An 18,687-nucleotide genomic window follows, 5' to 3' on the forward strand; every position below is an offset into this window, starting at 1 on the left:
TACATAATTAGCATATGGTCAGTGAATTGTGTGGAGCACCAAGACAAGCATGCTGAGACTCTGACACTCGGGGCTACCAGTGCTGCCCATTTCACATCCTGGCTTTGTGCAGCATTGGAATGTTGCATGTTGCCAGTGTCCAGTTCAGCTCTCTACTTGTCTTCCCCACCCTCTGTCCAGCACCAACTTATCCAGGGCCACATCCTCTCACACGTGTTCCCTGCATCCTTGCACACTGGCAGTACCTCAGGTCAGGTGATTATAAAGTCAAGAAGACCAGAGCAAGCGCCATAAACCCACCAAGTCAGGGTATTTTGTAAGTAGTACCCAAGCAGGTGTGCATTGGTGAAGATTATAGTTTACTGCCACATTTGAAGTTGGAGCCTCCCAAATGTGTGTTGTGTAATCTTCTACAGTGTATAGTATAGCTGCACTGGGTGCGGACCATCTCCTTGTGTTGAAAAATGCGAGTTTGGTGTGGAATGTTTGTAGTGATGGTTTGCTCTGGTGACGACCAGAGGAGGATGGCTTCCCCCTGAGCCTTGTATCCTCTCAAGGGATCTCTCACTTCTCAGGGAGATTCACTCTATAGAGTATTTCTGTCAAGCTGCTTTGTGTCGTAAGAATTGTTATACAGATATATTTGAATTTCAAAACTGGTGACTGCATTCCTGACACTCTCCTGACGATCGTGGCATAAAAGTCCACTGCAGTGGTGTCGGACCTTCTCATGTGGAACACCTGACTGCTCCCATCAGTCAGACCTGTGCGGAGACCGAGATGAGGCATGAGTCAAAATTGACCTTTCATGAAAAGCAAGAAAATATTGATCAAGATAGGATGGTAAACATGGTGATAAAGAGTTTTAAGAATGTCTTTGCCTTTAGTAACATACTTAAACCCAAGGTGAGTACACTCTGAAACCCATTAACACTATAATTTACAGCAGGACATCCACTCCATTCACGGGAGTGGAGACGGATGGAGAGCCAAGGGGCCCCAGGGTGGAGGTGGAGGTGGAGGTGTGGAAAACAGCCGAGGTTGTAGAGCCGTGCTTTTTCCATTGGGCCTTTTGAAGAGCGGCCCAGAAAGAACAGGCAGGTGAAAAGGGCAGAAGAGAGTGATGGCAATTACAGTGAGGAGAAGGGAAGAGGGTTGGCGGCCGTACCGAGAGAGACGTTTTCTGGTTGGCTTGGAGAACGGAGAGGCGAGAGGAGTTATGACCAAAAGAGCTGGCAACTCTCCTGGTTTCTGACATTTAGACGGTAAATGCGGATTCTCCTTCCATCACTATGGGTTTGACCTTTTACTAAAGTCAGAACCTCGAACCCCGGGCCGGCTCCTGCGACGCGATTGGACAGCGAGGCTGTGGTGGGGAAATCCACCGCTCCAGAACCCCCCTGTCCCTGATACCCTCTGATTTCAACCAAATGACCCCCACCGCTAAAAGCACGTCCATCCCTCCCCCTTCCGGGCACCTCTCCATCTGCCGTGACCCACCAGAGAGGACGCCGCCTTGTCCTCCTTCAGGGAACGCTCCAGCCTGAGGCCGGGCCTTTGGCGCTCCTTTGTGTGGAGATGCTCGGGATGGGCTTCTCTTTGGGTGGAGCTGCTCCTCTTGTGGCGGGTGGTGCTGGGGGTGGAGGGCATGCCTCACATTCTGCAGGAGTCTTCTTCCCGCTGCCGCCGTGCCCTGCGTATTGATCCTGTCTGTTTCATGCATGATGATGACTAGTGGACATACCCAGGAGCCTGCTGACTGTAAGCCTCATTCTTACACACACACACACACACACACTCTCCCTACAACTACACCCCGTGAGGCGTGTAAAGAAGCACCCGCTACTCCAAAAATACTCATACTAGTAGTGGCCATCGTCGGCTGGGCAGGTGCGATTATTGCCATGCCATTGAGCTATTGTGAGTAAGCTGGTCTGTAGGAACACGGTTGATATCAATTGGTATTATAGGCTATTACAACCTCTTAATTGGAAATAATAGGCTATTATGCTGCAAGTAATTAACTTGCACACGACAGTGATTGTGTTGGAATCACTTGACACGGTTTTTTGTGTTGTGATGCTGTAGGTTGTTAGTTCACACGTGTGGCGTATCGTCTTGCGCTGGGCGGCAGTGAGTATCTGTAGCAGGGAAGGCTCCTTTACTCGCCACACAGGCCGAGTCGGAACACGTCAGGCAAGCTGTTCCCTGCTCTGTGTGTGTGTTCGCTGTAGACGTGGGCGAGTCTTCCTCTTCTGCAGGCTTGGCAAACATATCTAGGTCAACTCCGTATAAACAGCGACTCCATCAGTCTTGGGATTTGTGTTGATAAATCCCAAAATGGCTCGTGGCTCTCTTTTTGAGTGATACATGGAGACTCCGTAGGATATAAATGCTTGTGCCCTATGTAGGGTACTAGATAAGAGCACCTGTGTAGGGGGTAGGGAAGCATTGCGACCTTGGTCCTTATGTGATGGAATAAGCCGGGAATTTGATTTGGTTTATTTGCGTCCTGTCACCTGCAGTGTATGGAAATCTTTAATGGCTGGCTTTCTGTGGTATTTCCTCACCCAGAGTTAGCAGCAGGCAGGGTGCATAGGTGAAAGGTCATCTGCCCTCCTCTTCATGGAGAACATTCATGAGGAGAGTCCTGCTTGAAAATGGCCTTGTACATCCTAACATGACATCCTCCCTGCCTGGCATACGCAGTGATTCCAGATTAGATTAATTTGTAATTTCACATCTAATTAATTACGTCAACAACGGAGTCCAACTCTCTTGGATGGCAACCTAATTAGCAGCTAATCCGCACCAGGGAAGAGGAAGTGCTCACTTTAAGGGTGACATTTATAAATACCGGAGAAATGAATCGTGAAAGGAGCGTCCGAGTGCATTGTATGGATTTATTATTGCACACATTAATCAAGATGTTTGTCAACAGTGCGTGTTTTGCATTTATCAGACAGCCCCTAACCTGTGATGAATGAAGCCCTCAGCATACAGGCTGCACAAAGCATGTAACAGTCCGTTGGTGTTATTATCTGGTAGGAATTTATAAACCCCACGATTTGCTGGAATGCGTGAGGTTGCTGTTTAATTCGACTCTGATCTTCGTACTCCACGTTTTGTTTGTGCGCGCGGGCATTTCCAGCGAACGCCGTTGGCTCCGTTCATTGTAGGTTAAATTGCTTTGTTGTGGCAGTGCAGGACAGCCGCACGGGAGGGGAAACCTTTGTTGTGTTCAGCTATCCAATCAACATGTCTTGTCCTGCTATTTTTGTGCTTGTTAATCTGGGCACTTTGCTCGCTGGTTACAGCGATTATGCATTCAGTCTGTCTGACTCCAGTTCTTGTGCAGTTGTGTTTGTAAGACAAACGCACACACACACACTGCCCCCGGCTGCCGGGGTGTGTTTACAGGAGGGTCGTGTGAGAGGTGAAGGACGCAGAGCTCCGTGTGAATGTTTCTGTAAAGTGGGGCAGATGGCGCCAGCCCTCTTAGACATTGCCACGGCGACGCATTCACACCGCCCCAGACCCAAACCCCACTCCAGCGACTCCTCCATTAGAGTTGGTTAAACTGGGGGAGAACGGGGGCGACACAATTTTCCCATGCCCCCCCCCCCCCCCCCCCCCACGCCCCCTCGGTGACCTCTGCATGGTGGAGCCTCTTTACAAGGACTCGGCCACGCCCACCTGGGTGGTACCTCCCCCCTCCCCCCCCTCCCCACCCTCCCCCCATGCCTTTGCTGGAGTCATCCTGCTTTGGAAAGCTGGGGCCGGGATTGCTGCAGGTTCTGTCTGAAAGACCTCTACATTGGCATCCTCTCTGCTTTTCTTCGGTCATGATGGGAAGTGTGTCATTCTGTAATCCTGCAAGAAGGCAGAAAAGTAACACTGTGTGTGGATCTGCCTTTATCCTTCTCTCTCTCTCTCTCTCTCTCTCTCTCCTCTCCTCTCTCACTCTCTCTCTCTCTCTCTCTCTCTTCTCTCTCTCTCTCTCTCTCTCTCTCTCTCTATGTATGCAACTCCACCATTATGCTATTAATGCTTCAAATGTTTTTACATAAGATCCCTCCCACACAAGTTTATGAAGTTGGTGGTGCATCTTGGTGGTGGTGCAAAAAAAATCTTTTTTTTTTTCTTCTTTCACACAAGGTAATCGAAGGTCAGAACCCGAAGCCCCTTGATAATTGACGCCGTGTCTGAGAGCCTTCTCTGCAGTCTGGATGTACAGATATGGCTGTCAGCTTTGTTGTGTGTCAGACACAAGGGCTTGGAGAAGAGCCAAACCCCCCACCCCCCCCACCCCGTTGTCCGTGCGTGCGAGAGAGACACAGACAGTGGTGCAGGATAGTGATACAGAAAGAGTTGAAAATGTGTGGGAAGGAAAGATTGGGGGAGTTATTGAGTGCAAGAGACAGACAGAGTCGGGGGGGCTGAACATGTAGCCTGTCTGTGGCAGTGTGAGAGAACAGCACCGCAAACCCCAGTGTCCATCTGCTTCTCCTAATGGATTCAGAGCAGCTCTGAACAATGAGCCCAATGACTGAGACGAGAGGAGAGAGTGCACCGGAGGGATGGGGGTGGGGGGTGGAGCTGATGGGCACGCCATCCGATTGGCTGACAGGAACAGGCAGACTGAGCCGATTGGCCGGTGGAGTGAGCTTGCGAGGTGTATATAATCAGCACTGTGTGTCACCAACTCCAACGAGATGACAGGCCCCCTTTAAAGAACTCCTCAACCTCTCTGTTTTGTAGAGGAGAGGAAGGGAGGGTGAGAGACCCTGGCAGAAGGAGAAAGAGTCACATAAAGGACAAAGATAAAATGTTTTATTGGGCTCGTTTGCGATTAATTGGGAGCAGAGTTATTCACAGATTTCCGCCACATTTGTCGTTTCTGAAATTCGCTCCGCAAGATTCCACTGTTGGTGTTTTATGATACAATCAGAGTTTATTTGTCCAGTGTTAATCCGTCCTGTTCTCTGGAGCTGAACTGTTGCCTGCGCTAAACCCTGTCACAGCGCCCCCTGTGGTGGTGACTGCAGTAGCATCTGTACCAAACATAGAGGAAAGGACAGCATGGTGTCGATTGCACACACATCCAGCTGCATGTATTCTAAGTAACGTCTTAGTACTTTAAATGTATAGTGTAATATATAGGTTGGAACAAGCTGTTCTGGTTTTGTTTTGTGGGTGTGTGTGTGGGTGTCTGTGTGTGCGTGTGAATGTGACTCTTTGGCTCTCTGCATGTAGCAGTTTGTCCTGCATGTACACCTACTTACTGGACTTCTTAATCCTTTATCCTTTGGTTAAAGCCTTTCCTAAGGAGGGCTGTTTGCCACTGACTGTTCCTCGTTGAATCCCCACTGCCTGCTTGGCACATCTTGTATCCCTCCCTGTTCACACAGTCTCAGATCCAGTCAGAGGCCCCAGCATTACTTCCCTGTAGAGTTATGTAGAGACATTGCTTAAACAGTGATCATTTCATAGGGTCCATCTAGTGTTGACATTCTACTAGATTGTGAGTGGCATCAAACTCTAATTTATGTACATAACATGTATATGGGTGTGTGGGTCTGTGTGTATGTGTAGACGGCACACTCCAGCTCTTCCTGTAAGGTTTCAATCTGTTACAACCTGTACAGGTGATACAGCTTGCCTTGACGCTCATACACACCGTGTGTGTGTGTGTGTGTGTGTGTGTGTGTGTGTGTGTGTGTGTGTGTGTGTGTGTGTGTGTGTGTGTGTGTGTGTGTGTGTTCAGTTTTTCTCACGTGCTCACTGCACCTGCACCAAAACCCCTCCTCCTCACTGGTCATTTCTGATCTAGCAGTGACATGGAACATCTCAGCACTAACATGTCCGTGTGTGTGTGTGTGTGTGTGTCCTGCAGTGCCAGACTCTGCTAGGGCCCCTCCCCACCTTCTCCTTCCACCCGTCTCCTCCATCAGCAGCAGTAATGGCCCCTCCAGCCCCCAACAGGCCCTCCACAGTTCTCCGCGCTACCCACCCAGAGAGGTCCCCCCGCGTTTCCGCCACCACGAGCACAGAACAGCTGCTGAGGAGGGGGCAGCACCCGCCCTCCGCCACCCCCGGGTCCCCGCCGAGCACACCCACCAGCGAGCACCTCGCAGGTGAGATGACGTCTGTCATTTACAATAGTGTTAGAGTTGGTCTGTCTGTCTGTCTGTACCGGGCAGTTAGCCGTTCTGATTATCCTCTGCTTTGTGTCCACACACTTATTGCGCAGAAAAGGGTAGCGCTGTAATCGCCAATAAACGTCCAAGACACACACAACAAACACTGCTGTAAACACCAGCAGTTGGGGCAGCAAAACAATTATTGCATCTGAGCTAGATGGGGAGAAGAGAGGAGCAAGTTCGTTTTACAAACGAACAAGATTGTGGTGACAAAAGCATTATTCTTCTGCTCCGTGTCATTAGACTCTCTCCATGAGAGAGATTCACTTGCGTAAAGGCGTCAGGCCGAGGCAGTTATCCACTTTCGGCCACTCGGAGGAAAGTAGACGTAAAAGACGAGGACTCCAGCCACATCTTGGCAAGGGGAGGACAGGTAGTGAGAGGACGGTTGGTGGGACAGTGCTGTAGGAGACAGTCCTCCAGCCTGCAGGCCTCTCCTTTATACTATGGTCTGTATTGCTTCACAGCATCATGACCAACTAGCAGAGGTCAAGGTAGCAGTAAGGCAAAGAAGGTGTGTGTCTGTGTCTGTGTCTGCGTCTGCGTGTGTAGACTTGATTACACATGTTTCTTTGCCTCAGCAGTCCTGCAGGTACTAGAGTTCTGTCCAGCTGACAGAGGGGTGTGCTATTGTCATAATGTTGTGTGTGTGTGTGTGTGTGTGTGTGTGTGTGTCCGTCCTCACCAGCACTCGGTCATTGCTCTACAATTTGTTGCTGCTGAGTATTTTGTATTTCTTCTGCTTACACATTAATAGGTACCAGATTGTTGCCAGATCGTAATCGTCTAAACGGAAATGAAACATTTTCTTTATCAGCAGAAAGCCCATCATCTGCTGATATGATATAACTATATATGATATAATTAAGACTGCTACTATCATGATATTCTATGTAATTATTGCACTCATTGATTTTATTCATTTTGAGTATATAATATTTCATGTGGAATCCTACATGATTGAGAAGTGATGCTCAGTTTTGGGAAGGAGTTTGTCACGAATATCACGTTTCCCACGTAAATGTTTGTTATATACCGGTATTCTTTTTCTTAAAATAGCAAAGGTGACATACATTGTGTTGGTACGCTCCCGTGTTGGTACGCTCCCGTGTTGGTAAGACCTGTGGAAATGGGCTTACATTCTCAGTGAGGCAAACCGGTTTGGAGTTTGTGTTGAATTTCACCTGTATGTCTATAAATATTATAGTGCACACACACAACCCACACAACCCAATAATGGACATCAGTTAATTGAACATTGAACTTGGGGGGGTGTATTCTTATAATTGTAAAAGAAATTACATTCTCAAAATAAACTGTAGATCAAAAATGTACTAGGCCCAAACATCTCATTAAAATGATCGGCATGTTGGCAAAGAATTTTGAAGTTAGTTGTGACTAATTTTAGAGCAAACCTCCATTTTTCAACAGCAGTTGAGTGCAGTGTGTGCGGTTTGAATGGTTCGACGTGTAAGTATATAAGTTTGGCTTGAAGTTTGAACAATATTGCATCATGTATATAAGCTTTCATTCCTTGTTAGCTGCAGCAGCCTCGGTGCTCCAGTGCAGACCTAATCCGAACGTCAAACGCCAAACGCTGAGCTATACTCTTACATTTTGGATCAGGGAGAAGAGCTTTTGTTATATTATTCCATGCACACTGAAGTAAAGAAGCAGATGACCTTGTTCAGCTAGCCTCGGCTCAACAGATTAGTGGTGATAACGAGCACCACATTCGTATTCTGTCTGATGCATTTGAAAACAAATCACTATGTAAAGTTATCATGATCAACTCGTACTCATGGTCAGATTATTATGAAATGATCATCACTAATTAAAATAGGTATAGTAATTACTCATTGCGATAGTTATTGTTAATATTTTATGTCACCACCTTCAAAAGCCTCTTTGATCGTGTATAAGGTGTATAAGAATCTGTACTCAGTCCGAATCGAGAACACCTGAGACCATCTGAGTCATCATACTTGCAGTGCACACAGCACGTTATGGTGCTTATTAGAATCATTCTCTTTAAAATGGAAAACGCTCAGTTGAGATGATGCCGACACTAATTACTAAATGGAGCATATTTGTAATTGCCACCTTTCACATGCAAGTAATTGCAGAGGTTGGAATGTTTGCTAGCATAATATCATTAGATTAGATTAGTCTAGTATGATGCACAATGCATCATCGTTTTGACTGTCTGTGGGTACCAGGTTTAAACCAAGATAGTTAACCAGAGGTTGACCAGTATCACTGATCACACCCAGTCGACTTGCTTTTGCTATTAACCGCACTACCGTTTTCTTTCCGACAGTCTTTGTTTGCCCTCTCGCGTGTGAGCTTTCGCTGCGTTTCTCATTCTCACTCCCTCTGTTCTCGACAGCTCTCATCCTCTTGTGCTTTCTTCTCTTTTCTCTCATCTTCGTCTTTTGCATGTGCTCAGCTCAGCTCTGATGAACAGAGCGGGACAGATGAGTGTGTAGCACATTCGTGCAGTACCGCTATTGGCAAGAACAAGAAGTGCCTTTGATCTACACAGGCCAACCAGTGTGAAAGGGTACAGTTCAGAGCAAGGGTGTTGCCAGCACATCCCTGCCAGAGAGACAGGCAAAGTTGGACATCTGACATTCTAGTACCCCCATACTCAAATAGCTGTGGCCCGCGGGCCGCTATTTGAGTATCAGGGTACTAGAATGGCTATCAATTTCTGGCCCGCGAGCTGTTTTGAAAAGTGTGGTTTTTTTTTTTTTTTGTTTTGGTTTTTTTTTTTTTTTTAGGAATCTTTTTTTTTCAATCGCGCTATCTGCTCTTATTTTGAAATCTCGCACCGCAATCTCAAGACGATGCCGGGGATTGCCTTTATGGCAACAACAAACAGGTAGCAGACGCCCAAATGCGTTCGCCTATACCACCCCCCCACCCCCCCCCGGTGCCGGCCCTTTCAGTGATTGAAAAAATAAAATGTGGCCCGTCATCATTTCTATTTGAGTACCCCTGTTCTAGTATCTCCAGGCAAGGTAGTCATTTGGGTGTTGTTCTTTTTGATTTTGGACATTTTCTGTAAATATAAATGTCTGTTGTAGGAGGGAGAGCCCTGCTTGCAAATGTTTCTCAAAAATTTCCCATATTCCAAAATGAGCAAATTCTATTTTTGGCTGTACTCACTGGAGAGGAAAAATAGAGATGATCAATGGATGTAAAAATAGCCAAAGAGAGTCAAACATGCGCGCACACACACACACACACACACGCGCACACACACACCACTCTCTTGGCATCGGTTCAGGATGAGGCTCATATGTCTGTGAGCAGACACAGTGGAGCAGATGTGTGACTGCTACCTCCTCCTCCTCCTCCTCCTCTTCCTCAGCTAATGTGGAGCACACACCAGGTACAGCTCCACCCTGCACACACTCTGTTCACCTTTACTACTGCCACACGTGTCTTCCTGTTTTTGTTTTGCCGTTAACGAAATTGAACGAAGAATTAAAAGGAGCAGTTCGGTTTCTGGGTGCATTTAATTTCGTGTTTAATTGGGCGCGTGTTCATTTTCCCTCCCGCTCTCCCACCCTTTACCATGTTTAGAGTGTCCATGTGACCAGGGGCGAGCAGAGAGGGAGAGCTTGCGGAGGGAAGGAGAGGAGAGAAGGCAGACGGGAGGAGGCTTGTGTGGGAGACGGAGCCCTCGTTATTTTGGCTGTTTTCCACTCGGATAAAATGGCATCCCGTTCTGGAAGAGGCTGGCAGACCGAGGAAGGGACTGTGGATCAGCCGTGTCTACTGTCGCTCTCTCTCGCCCATCTTTTGGATTTATTGTTGCCATTTTTATCCCTTTTTGATGCTCGTAATGCTTTAGAAAATTTTGTTGAAAATGTCTTTGCTGTTCCTATGGGGGGCAGAAGGTGTTGAAATGTTAATTCACGTGCTGAGACAATGCCAAGGCTACTCTAAAGGCATTTCAGCCCTTGCCTCAACAGCTCAGTCGCAGTGCATTTGAGCTTTTGCAGAACAGTGTTGCAGCTTTACCCCAGACAGCAGACGGCTTCCTAATCCACCAGGGATTTTTCATTTGAAGAGCTGCTTTCCTTGAATGAGCTGTTTGATGCCAAAGCTCACACTGCAAGCAGTGCAGAAGAATATTTCAAGAAGTACTTGAGCTCCATGGGGGGAAAAAAACCACGAGGACCATTAATATTGCGCAGATTTTTAGATGTGAACTGCACCTTTGCAACACCATTGAAAGGGAGCCAGTGATCAGTCATTCAGTTAAAGGTGCAATGCTGTTTATCATGCTGTGACTGTCTGCTGTTCTCTGGCTCTTCCTCCTGGACCAGTGAAGTTCCAGCTAAGGAAATGCCTCTTTCTGGAGGGAGAGATTATGCTGTATTAAGAAACTCAAGGCTGTATCAGCAATATTATAGCTTGTAGAGGAATGTGAGTGAAATATTTGGCTTTTATTATTTGCATATCAATGCCTTTGTTTTATTAGATTTAGTTTCTTTTTTTATTGTTTGCATTTGAATTGTAAAGTATTCTCTGGTGCTATCATTCTAAAAAGCGCTTCTCATCTATTTTTTTTTTCTTCTTCTTAAGAACTTGTGAAATATTAAGGTTACCCCCACCTTTACCACACCTAAACCCTATCTATATTTTGTGGTCTTAGAATTCTTAAATGTTCCTCAGAAAAGTGGATGCCATTAGGGTGAAAATTCTCTACTCTGGTTTAGGCAGGATGGGCCACCACGTTTCTGTGCCTAACTGGAAGGTGTCCTGTGGTGAGTTGGTGTGGCTGTCGCAGGCCTGACGACACCGAGAGATAAGGGAACCTGGGGAGTGCTGATAAGTGTGCCGAAGGGAAAACTGCATGCGGGAAACTGGACACAAGCAGCAGCTTAACCTTCACTTCTGTTTGAAAGTGTCACAAACGAATGCGTTCGCGCGACAGATCGTCCTTGGTTAATTGTACCGCCGATTGATGTGTATGTTCATTGGCGGAATTGAGATGGAAATGAAGCCCGGAGGTAGAAAAACATAAACATTGCAGTCTGCTCAAAGGCAAAATTCAGGTTTATTTCTTGTGTAGCTCCACATGCGCATTTGATGATTGAATGTCAATTTGCGACGCAACGGCAAGCTTAGTTGCAGTTCCTTTTGTGGCTTCAGTCATAAATCATGGATTGACCTGGGCCTTTTGGGACGCTGGATAATGTATTCCGAGGCTGTTTAAGAGAACTGCTCTCGGTACCAGAGTCAGGCTGGTTGCTTTCGCTCTGCATGATCAATGCCCTCTATACCCTTATCCCCATCATTTACACACCATCGATTACCTGCTGTGTTGTGATTGATTACGGCAGTGGAGAAGTAAAACATTCTGCTTTGCATTTGAGCTGTGCACACTTGAGAGAGAACACACATGCACCATGTTTGCTTTGGCTTCTATGCGCAACCCTTTTGGTTTCTGAGATCTGCTGCATTGAGCCCTCTGGTGATCTACAGAGACGATGTAGTGCTGGTTTTTGCGGAGACCTGGCGGGCTGTGGGAAGTGATGGATGAGGCACTGGTCTTGGATGCGTTCAAATAAATGAACCTTGTTCCACCTCAGCTTCCCTTCATTGCCAAGCGATATGGAGTGGAGACTGATGGTGGAGACCGATTTTTTTTTTTTTTTTTCACACACTTCTGCTTCCATAAGACTTGGAATATACGGATATGTTGTAACTAATATGACTAGTGATACGGTCCACTGAGTTTTGCTATATTCAGGGAAATCTGGAAACCTGTATGACAGATACCAACAGTAGGGGTGGGACAAAGTCATAGATCATTGTCGGTTTTTTCTTCCTGCACACAGATGGATTTAATCATGCTAAATCTTGTTGATTCTTTTTGTGTTTGCAGTGCTGCCCCATCAGAGTGACCTAGGAACCAGGCATGAGAATTCTCTTTGGGTCAACTCAACCAGCAGCAGCTCCTGTTGGGATCAAGTGATTACTGACAAAAACGACACTGAACCTTGGCCTTCCATTTCCTACAGCAACAGCCAGCAGGCATTAGAATGTACCTTGGACACTGACACGTCAGAAGTCGTTAGTAGCAGCATGAGTATGGCTACAGGAGCTAGCCAACAAGGTCACTACCAGATCAACAAAACAAGTGTTAACCACTCCTCAACTATGGTCTCCAGTCAAGGTGGCCCCAACAGGGGCTGGGCTTCTGAGGGCAAAACTGATTTGTCCATGGCCAGCAGGGGCCACTCCAGTTGGGGGTCTTCTAATCTGAACCTGAACCCCAATGCTAACCCTGCTGCTTGGCCTGTGCTAGGACATGAGGCCCCTGGAGTGGGGTCAGGGCCTGGTGTCATGGGTGGATCTAGTTCACTCCCATCCAACATGTGTGGCCCAGGAGGTATTGCACCGGTTCACAACACCAATGGAAATGGCAACATTGGATGTGCCAATGGAAACCTTGTAGGGGATTGTGCCTGGGGGAGCCCAGACACTCCAGAGCAGCACCAGTCCCCCACGAACATGTCTTTCAGCATGGATCCACCTAACCTTAAATCAGATGGACCAAACACTAAAGTTGAGCCAATGAGCCCTGCACACAGCTGGGGAGGAGCTCTGAGTCAGTCTCCCACTGAGCAAGCAGGTGGGGATGGAACTGCCCTGTGGAGTAGTGGAGACATCAAGGGTGGAATATCTAAAGACTCAGGCTGGGATTCTGGTGGTATGTCCTCTTGGGGGGGAGGTGGAGGAGGAGGTGGAGGAGGTGGTGGTGCTGGTGGTGGTGTAGGCTGGGGTAACTGGAGCAAACAGTCAAGCACTGAAGGCACTGGGTGGGATGGCAATGAGAGTGCAACTCGGGAGCCAATGAGCTCCTGGGGTCCTGATGCTCCAGCCAGTGAGGGTAGCAGGGACAGCAGTGAGGGCAACTCGCTCAGGAGAGAGAGATCCTCCAGTGTGGATTTTCCACTTCTGCCAAGACAGGACTTGGACCCCCGTGTTCTCTGCAACTCTGGCTGGGGACAAACCCCAGTCCGACAGCACACAGTATGGGAAATGGACGAAAATCCTGACATTAAGGATGATGGTGGCACTGAAGCCTGGGGTACTTCTCGCAATGCACCTTTAACTGGATCTGCACCACCTCCTCAAAGTTGTGCCAATCCCAACTTAAATGTGTCTCCCAGAATGGATTCTGGGAGCAAGAGTGAGACACCTTCTCGATCTATGGCAACACCTGGCTGGGGAGGGTCAGTGCCACCAACCAGTCAGCCCATCACTGGGTGGGGTGAGCCTACCACTAATAAGAAGATGCCCAATGGATCTGTTGGTAATTGGGCTGAACCGATGCCTGGTGGCCCCAGCACCAATGGCTCTAGTGGCCAGTCATGGGGTTCAGAGGACAAATCCCCAAGTTGGGATGATGGTGGCATCCAAACCAAGTCGCAAGGTTGGGGAGATGGACCCAGCACTTCTTCTGGTTGGGGAAGTAGTGGGAGTGGAAATAGCGGAGAGTGGGGAGAGACTTCAGATGGGAGGAAGAATGGCTCTGGTAGCTCATCTTGGGATGGAGATGGAGGGAACTGGAAGGAGCCCCAGAAGGGCTGGGGCAAAGCAGCTCCAGCAGCAGGCGGTGGATCCTGGGGAGACTCTCAACACTCAAATGGCACAGTGCAAGGTTGGGGTGCTAAACAACCAGAATCCGCCAGTGGCGGCAGTGACGTTGCAAGCATGGGCTCCTGGGGTGGCCCAAGCTCAGTAAAACAGGGAGGCTCTGCCTGGGGGTCTGTTGGGAGGCCAGATCCAGGCGAAGAGGCCACAGGGTGGGAAGAGCCTTCGCCTTCTTCGATAAGACGCAAAATGGAGATTGATGATGGAACCTCCACCTGGGGAGATCCTAATACCTACCGAACTTCTGTCAACATGTGGGACAAGAATAACCCTGCCTCACACAACAATCCAGGCACCAACAACAACAGCAGCAGTAACCACCACCACACAGGGTCTAGCAACAACAATCACCACCACAGTCATCATGGCCAGGGTCCGGGTCAGAACCACTCCAATGGAAACAATAATGGTTCACCTAGCCAACTGGGACCTCCACACAACAGAATGCCCATGGTGAACCCAGGTACGTGGAGTGACGTTTTGTCTGTTTGTCTATTTTGAATGTGATAAGTTTGTGACATGTTTTGAAATTTAAAATAATCTGCTTTGATCAATAATCAGTTTTGACAGATTTGTTTTTGCCTAATTCCATATGTACAACACACGTAATTGATTTAAAATCATTTTATAGTCAATGTAACCATGTGCAATACTAGACTTCTTCTTGCAAAGGAGACTTGGACTAGATTTGCTTTTGAAACATCCCTTGTAGTGTTTGTGTGTGTGTGTGCCCACACGCACGCACGCACGCTTGTTTGTTTGTGTGCCTGGTCTCTAACTTGTATACATAAAGGAAATCACAGATTTTCTTTGCAGGACTATATTGCTGAGCTGTAATATAGCTGCAAGGAAAGCCCTTAAGCCCTCAAGCATATCTTGTAAAGTCTATGTGAAAGCACTTAAGAAGTCCTCTCTAGTTACTCTGCTGAGAGGCAAAGACCGAAAGAGATGCTTAAAATTTAAACTCTTCATTAATAAACCGAATGGCTCACAAAGGAAGGGGTGATGTTTGAAAAGCGCCACCTTCTGTTCGTTCCTATTTCAGACCCTTAGCGGAGGTATCCAGTGCTGTGATGGCATGTATTCTACATTCTCATGCTGCCAGCTGGCCTCTGGCCTGCAGCTACAAAGACATGGCTGCCTTGTGCTTGGCTTGATGGAGTAGATCCTCAGGCCCTGCTGTCAGCCCTCTGAAACCTTTTTGTATCTGTTCTTGGCAGCACTCCGTGGCAGACATAAGCATTTACTGTCAAGATTTTTGTGTCCTGTTGAGAACAAGCTCAAAGGACAGCATTTTTGTTTTTTTTTTCATCAACATGTTATCTCTTTTTTGCATTCTTTTTTTTTTCACTTTAGCTCTATTATGTCATGAAACACATCACTCCTCCCCTTCCTACCTTGTCAAAAAATCAGGGAATGCAGAAACATGAAGTTTCCTTCTGCTTATAAGTATACACTGTGAACACTGTCACCCTGGGCTCCACGGTCGCCCTTGGCTTGCCCACTGGCCTGGTCTCGGACACTTGTAAAGCTGCTTTGTGACAACAGTTGCACAAAAAAAGCGCTATATAAATAAATGTTGATTGATTGACTTAAACGCTTCTTGCCTCATACAGGCTGGGGAGAGCTGCCCGGTGTGCAGCCCAAATCAGAGCCCGCATCCTGGGGAGAGCCCTCCTCCTCCAGCTCTCCAGTAGACAACGGCACTGCCGCCTGGGGGAAGCCAGGCCGAGGCGCTGGGAGCTGGGCAGAGAGCGGCCACGAGCCATCTGCACCTTACAGTCGGTGCAGTGCCCCCACAGGCTCAGGCTCCTGCAAGCCAGGTGAGGCTGTTCTCCCTTTTTCTTTATTTCTTCATTTTTGTCATATGCTTTTGTTGACTACGTATGACATTGAGAATTAAAGCAATTCAGATGTGTTTAAATATATAAATGAATTTAGCAAATTAACTTCATATTTTCATTTTCGCTGCTATATTTATTAATTCAATATCCTCATCTGGGGATGTACAGTTGTTCTTGAACCACACTGACATCTAGTGGTGATGTGGTGTCCCTGCATTGATCTCTGCTCAATGTTGTAAAATCAGATTTTGCCATGGAGTATGATTATGCTTCTATGGTTTTCCAGGTCCCAAATCTATGCAAGATGGCTGGGGGTCAGGAGGGGAGGATATGAACATGAGCAGCAGCCAATGGGATGCTGAGGAGGGGGACATGTGGACCAGCCCCACCTCCCAGGACAGCGGATCTTCCTGTATATCCTGGAACCAGTCCAAGAAGGGAATACAGAAGGTAACTCTATAGGTGTTAATTACGATTCATTGTGAGACGGCTTATTATCTTGGTTTATCAAATAAATTCTCAACAAGATTGAATTTTTAATAAGCAGTGTTTTCCAATATACATTTATGCATTCAACTCTCACAGGGGAAGATGTCCACCAAACAAGATGAAGTGTGGATCATGAATCGACTTATCAAACAGCTCACGGACATGGGCTTCCCAGTAAGATACCTGTTTATATATCAGTGTCATGTAGAGGTGTTTAGAGTCTACAGTGGTCACACAGATGACCCGGTCTGAGGCTGGGGTTGGTTGCGGGTGATTTGCTACTGGGTGAGATGCAGTACGGATTTCTGAGTCTGTATTTGTGTGTTGCAGAGGGATCCTGCAGAGGAGGCACTGAGAAGTAACAACATGAATTTGGACCAGGCTATGAGTGAGTCACTTAACATGCATGTGTTGGCACACACACACACACACACACTCTCTCTCTCTCTCTCTCTCTCTCTCTCTCTCTCTCTCTCTCTCTCTCTCTCTCTCTCTCTCTCTCTCTCTCTCTCTCTCTCTCTCTCTCTCTCTCTCTCTCTCTCTCTCTCTCTCTCTCTCTCTCTCTCTCTCTCTCTCTCTCTCGGCCACAGTGGCTCACTCCTCCCTCCATCTGCAGGCGCTCTGCTGGAGAAGAAAAGTGAAGGGGACAGGCGGGGCATGGGAGTGGCTGACTACAGCAGCGGCATGAACAAACCCCTGGTGGGCCGTCCTCCGAGCCTGGCCAAAGACACCGCCCTGGACCGAGCCTCCTTCCTGGACAAGGTGGAGGAACAGCACCTACACCTTTAGTGCACACACACTCTCTGTAGATACTTCCATTACTAATCTGTCAGATTTCTGCATTTTATTTTTACTGTTTTTTTATGCTTGCATTAGATTAGGCTATAAACGAAACACTGTAGTGTTATACCGATAGAAGTAGCATTCAGAATCCTATTGTTGGCCAGTAAAGCCTGAAGTTAGCTCTTGTTGAGGTTCAACAAAGTAGGCAAGTTTAGCAATCCAGCAGCAGTTACCCCGAATTCTTGACTATGCTCTCTGTGTCATGTTTATAAGGATGGCGGGTTGTCGGACGACACACCAACCTCACCGTTTATGCCTTCTCCCGCCCACAAGCTCCCGCTGACCAATAGCAGCCTTCCCAGCCACGGACTGGGCGGGATCTCCTCGAGTCTGGCCATGCAAAACTTGAACAACAGACAGGTGAGTGGCCAAATAATAGTAATCAAAATAGCAAAAATATCTTCAAATGAAAGTCATTACAGTGTTCAATTGCGCTCTCTCGCTCTCTCTCTCTCGCTCTCTCTCTCTCAGATGAATGGAATGTTCGGCAGTAATGGAGCAGCACAAGCTCGGGGTTTGCAGCCGCAGGCCCCGCCCCCTCAGCCGCCAGTGCCGTCTCTTAGCTCCGCCCAGCCTACTCTACGTGCTCAAGTGCCTCAGTTTCTCTCCCCTCAGGTGTGTCAACCTGAACAAATAGCAGAACGTGGACCCAAGAACTGGGTGCATCTTCCTCTCCATCATTTTAAAATCAGCACATCAGCGAGGCTGTATTTTATTTCTGTCTACTTACTGTCGTTTTCTTTTCATTCTCAGGTTCAAGCACAGCTCTTGCAGTTTGCAGCAAAAAACATTGGTCTGAATCCTGCACTTTTAAGCTCACCAATAAACCCTCAACAAATGACTCTGCTGTACCAGCTCCAGCAGCTACAGATGGTGAGGAAGGGGGTGTGGAGGAGGAGGAGGAGGAGGGGAGGCGACCGAGGGGAGGCGACCGAGGGGAGGCGACCGAGGGGAGGGGAGAGGTGGGAACATGGTAAAGGTCATGGGAGGCAAAGCTGAGAGAGAGGATGAAGGGGAGGGGAGAGATGGAAGCAAGGATGCGAGACAATAAGGAGTTAGGGGAAGGGAGGGTATGCTAGGATGGAAGAAAAGGAGGGGAGGAGAGGGGAGGAGGGTGGGGCGAGGAAAGGAAGGGAGGAGGGGAGGGATAGCAGGGTATAGAGGGAAGGGGATGGGAGGAGAGAGGAGGGAGGGAATGAGAATGGAGGAAAAGGAAGGGAAGAGAACAGGGAAGGGAGGGGATGAAAGTAGAGGAGGAGGGGAGGGCAGAGAAGAAGGGAAGGCAGAGAAAGAAGGAAGGGAGGTAGTGGTAAAGGTAGCCTGCAGACACACTGCCTTGTGTGCTCTGTGTCTTTGTGTCTGCAAGGGGAAAAATACACATCCCTCTAGCCAGACCATGAAGTGTTTTTTTTTCTCTCTCTCCCCTCCCTCCCTCTTTCTCTCTCTCTCTTGCCCTTTATCTCACACGTTTCCCCTCTCTACCCGGTCTCTTGCTTGTGCTCCAACTCTGTGTGTCTCCCTCTGTCTCACAGGCATACCAGCGTTTGCAGATTCAGCAGCAGATGATGCAGGCTCAGCGAAATGTTTCTGGTCCCATTAGACAACAGGAGCAGCAAGTGAGACACACA

General features: G+C 47.9%; 1 protein-coding gene across 4 annotated transcripts in view; it reads left to right on the forward strand.

The window, feature by feature from the left end:
- The first annotated feature begins 62 nt into the window (after nt 1–62).
- The window catches only part of tnrc6c2 (trinucleotide repeat containing adaptor 6C2), a 30,086-nt gene continuing 11,461 nt past the window's right edge, over nt 63–18,687 (forward strand). Inside the window, exons 1-11 of one of the 4 annotated variants that reach the window (XM_077015424.1) lie at nt 63–1,761; nt 12,109–14,346; nt 15,500–15,706; nt 16,014–16,177; nt 16,313–16,390; nt 16,547–16,604; nt 16,833–16,978; nt 17,273–17,419; nt 17,531–17,674; nt 17,813–17,932; nt 18,592–18,675. In XM_077015424.1, the coding sequence (XP_076871539.1) occupies nt 1,722–1,761; nt 12,109–14,346; nt 15,500–15,706; nt 16,014–16,177; nt 16,313–16,390; nt 16,547–16,604; nt 16,833–16,978; nt 17,273–17,419; nt 17,531–17,674; nt 17,813–17,932; nt 18,592–18,675 (3,426 nt within the window). In that variant the 5' untranslated portion in view covers nt 63–1,721. Of the gene's footprint in view, nt 1,762–5,896; nt 6,138–10,395; nt 10,644–12,108; nt 14,347–15,499; nt 15,707–16,013; nt 16,178–16,312; nt 16,391–16,546; nt 16,605–16,832; nt 16,979–17,272; nt 17,420–17,530; nt 17,675–17,812; nt 17,933–18,591; nt 18,676–18,687 lie in introns of those variants that run through there. The other 3 variants (XM_077015422.1, XM_077015423.1, XM_077015425.1) reach the window with 3 other exon arrangements.

Source organism: Brachyhypopomus gauderio, chromosome 8 (genome assembly GCF_052324685.1).
Source record: "Brachyhypopomus gauderio isolate BG-103 chromosome 8, BGAUD_0.2, whole genome shotgun sequence".
NCBI lineage: Eukaryota > Metazoa > Chordata > Actinopteri > Gymnotiformes > Hypopomidae > Brachyhypopomus > Brachyhypopomus gauderio.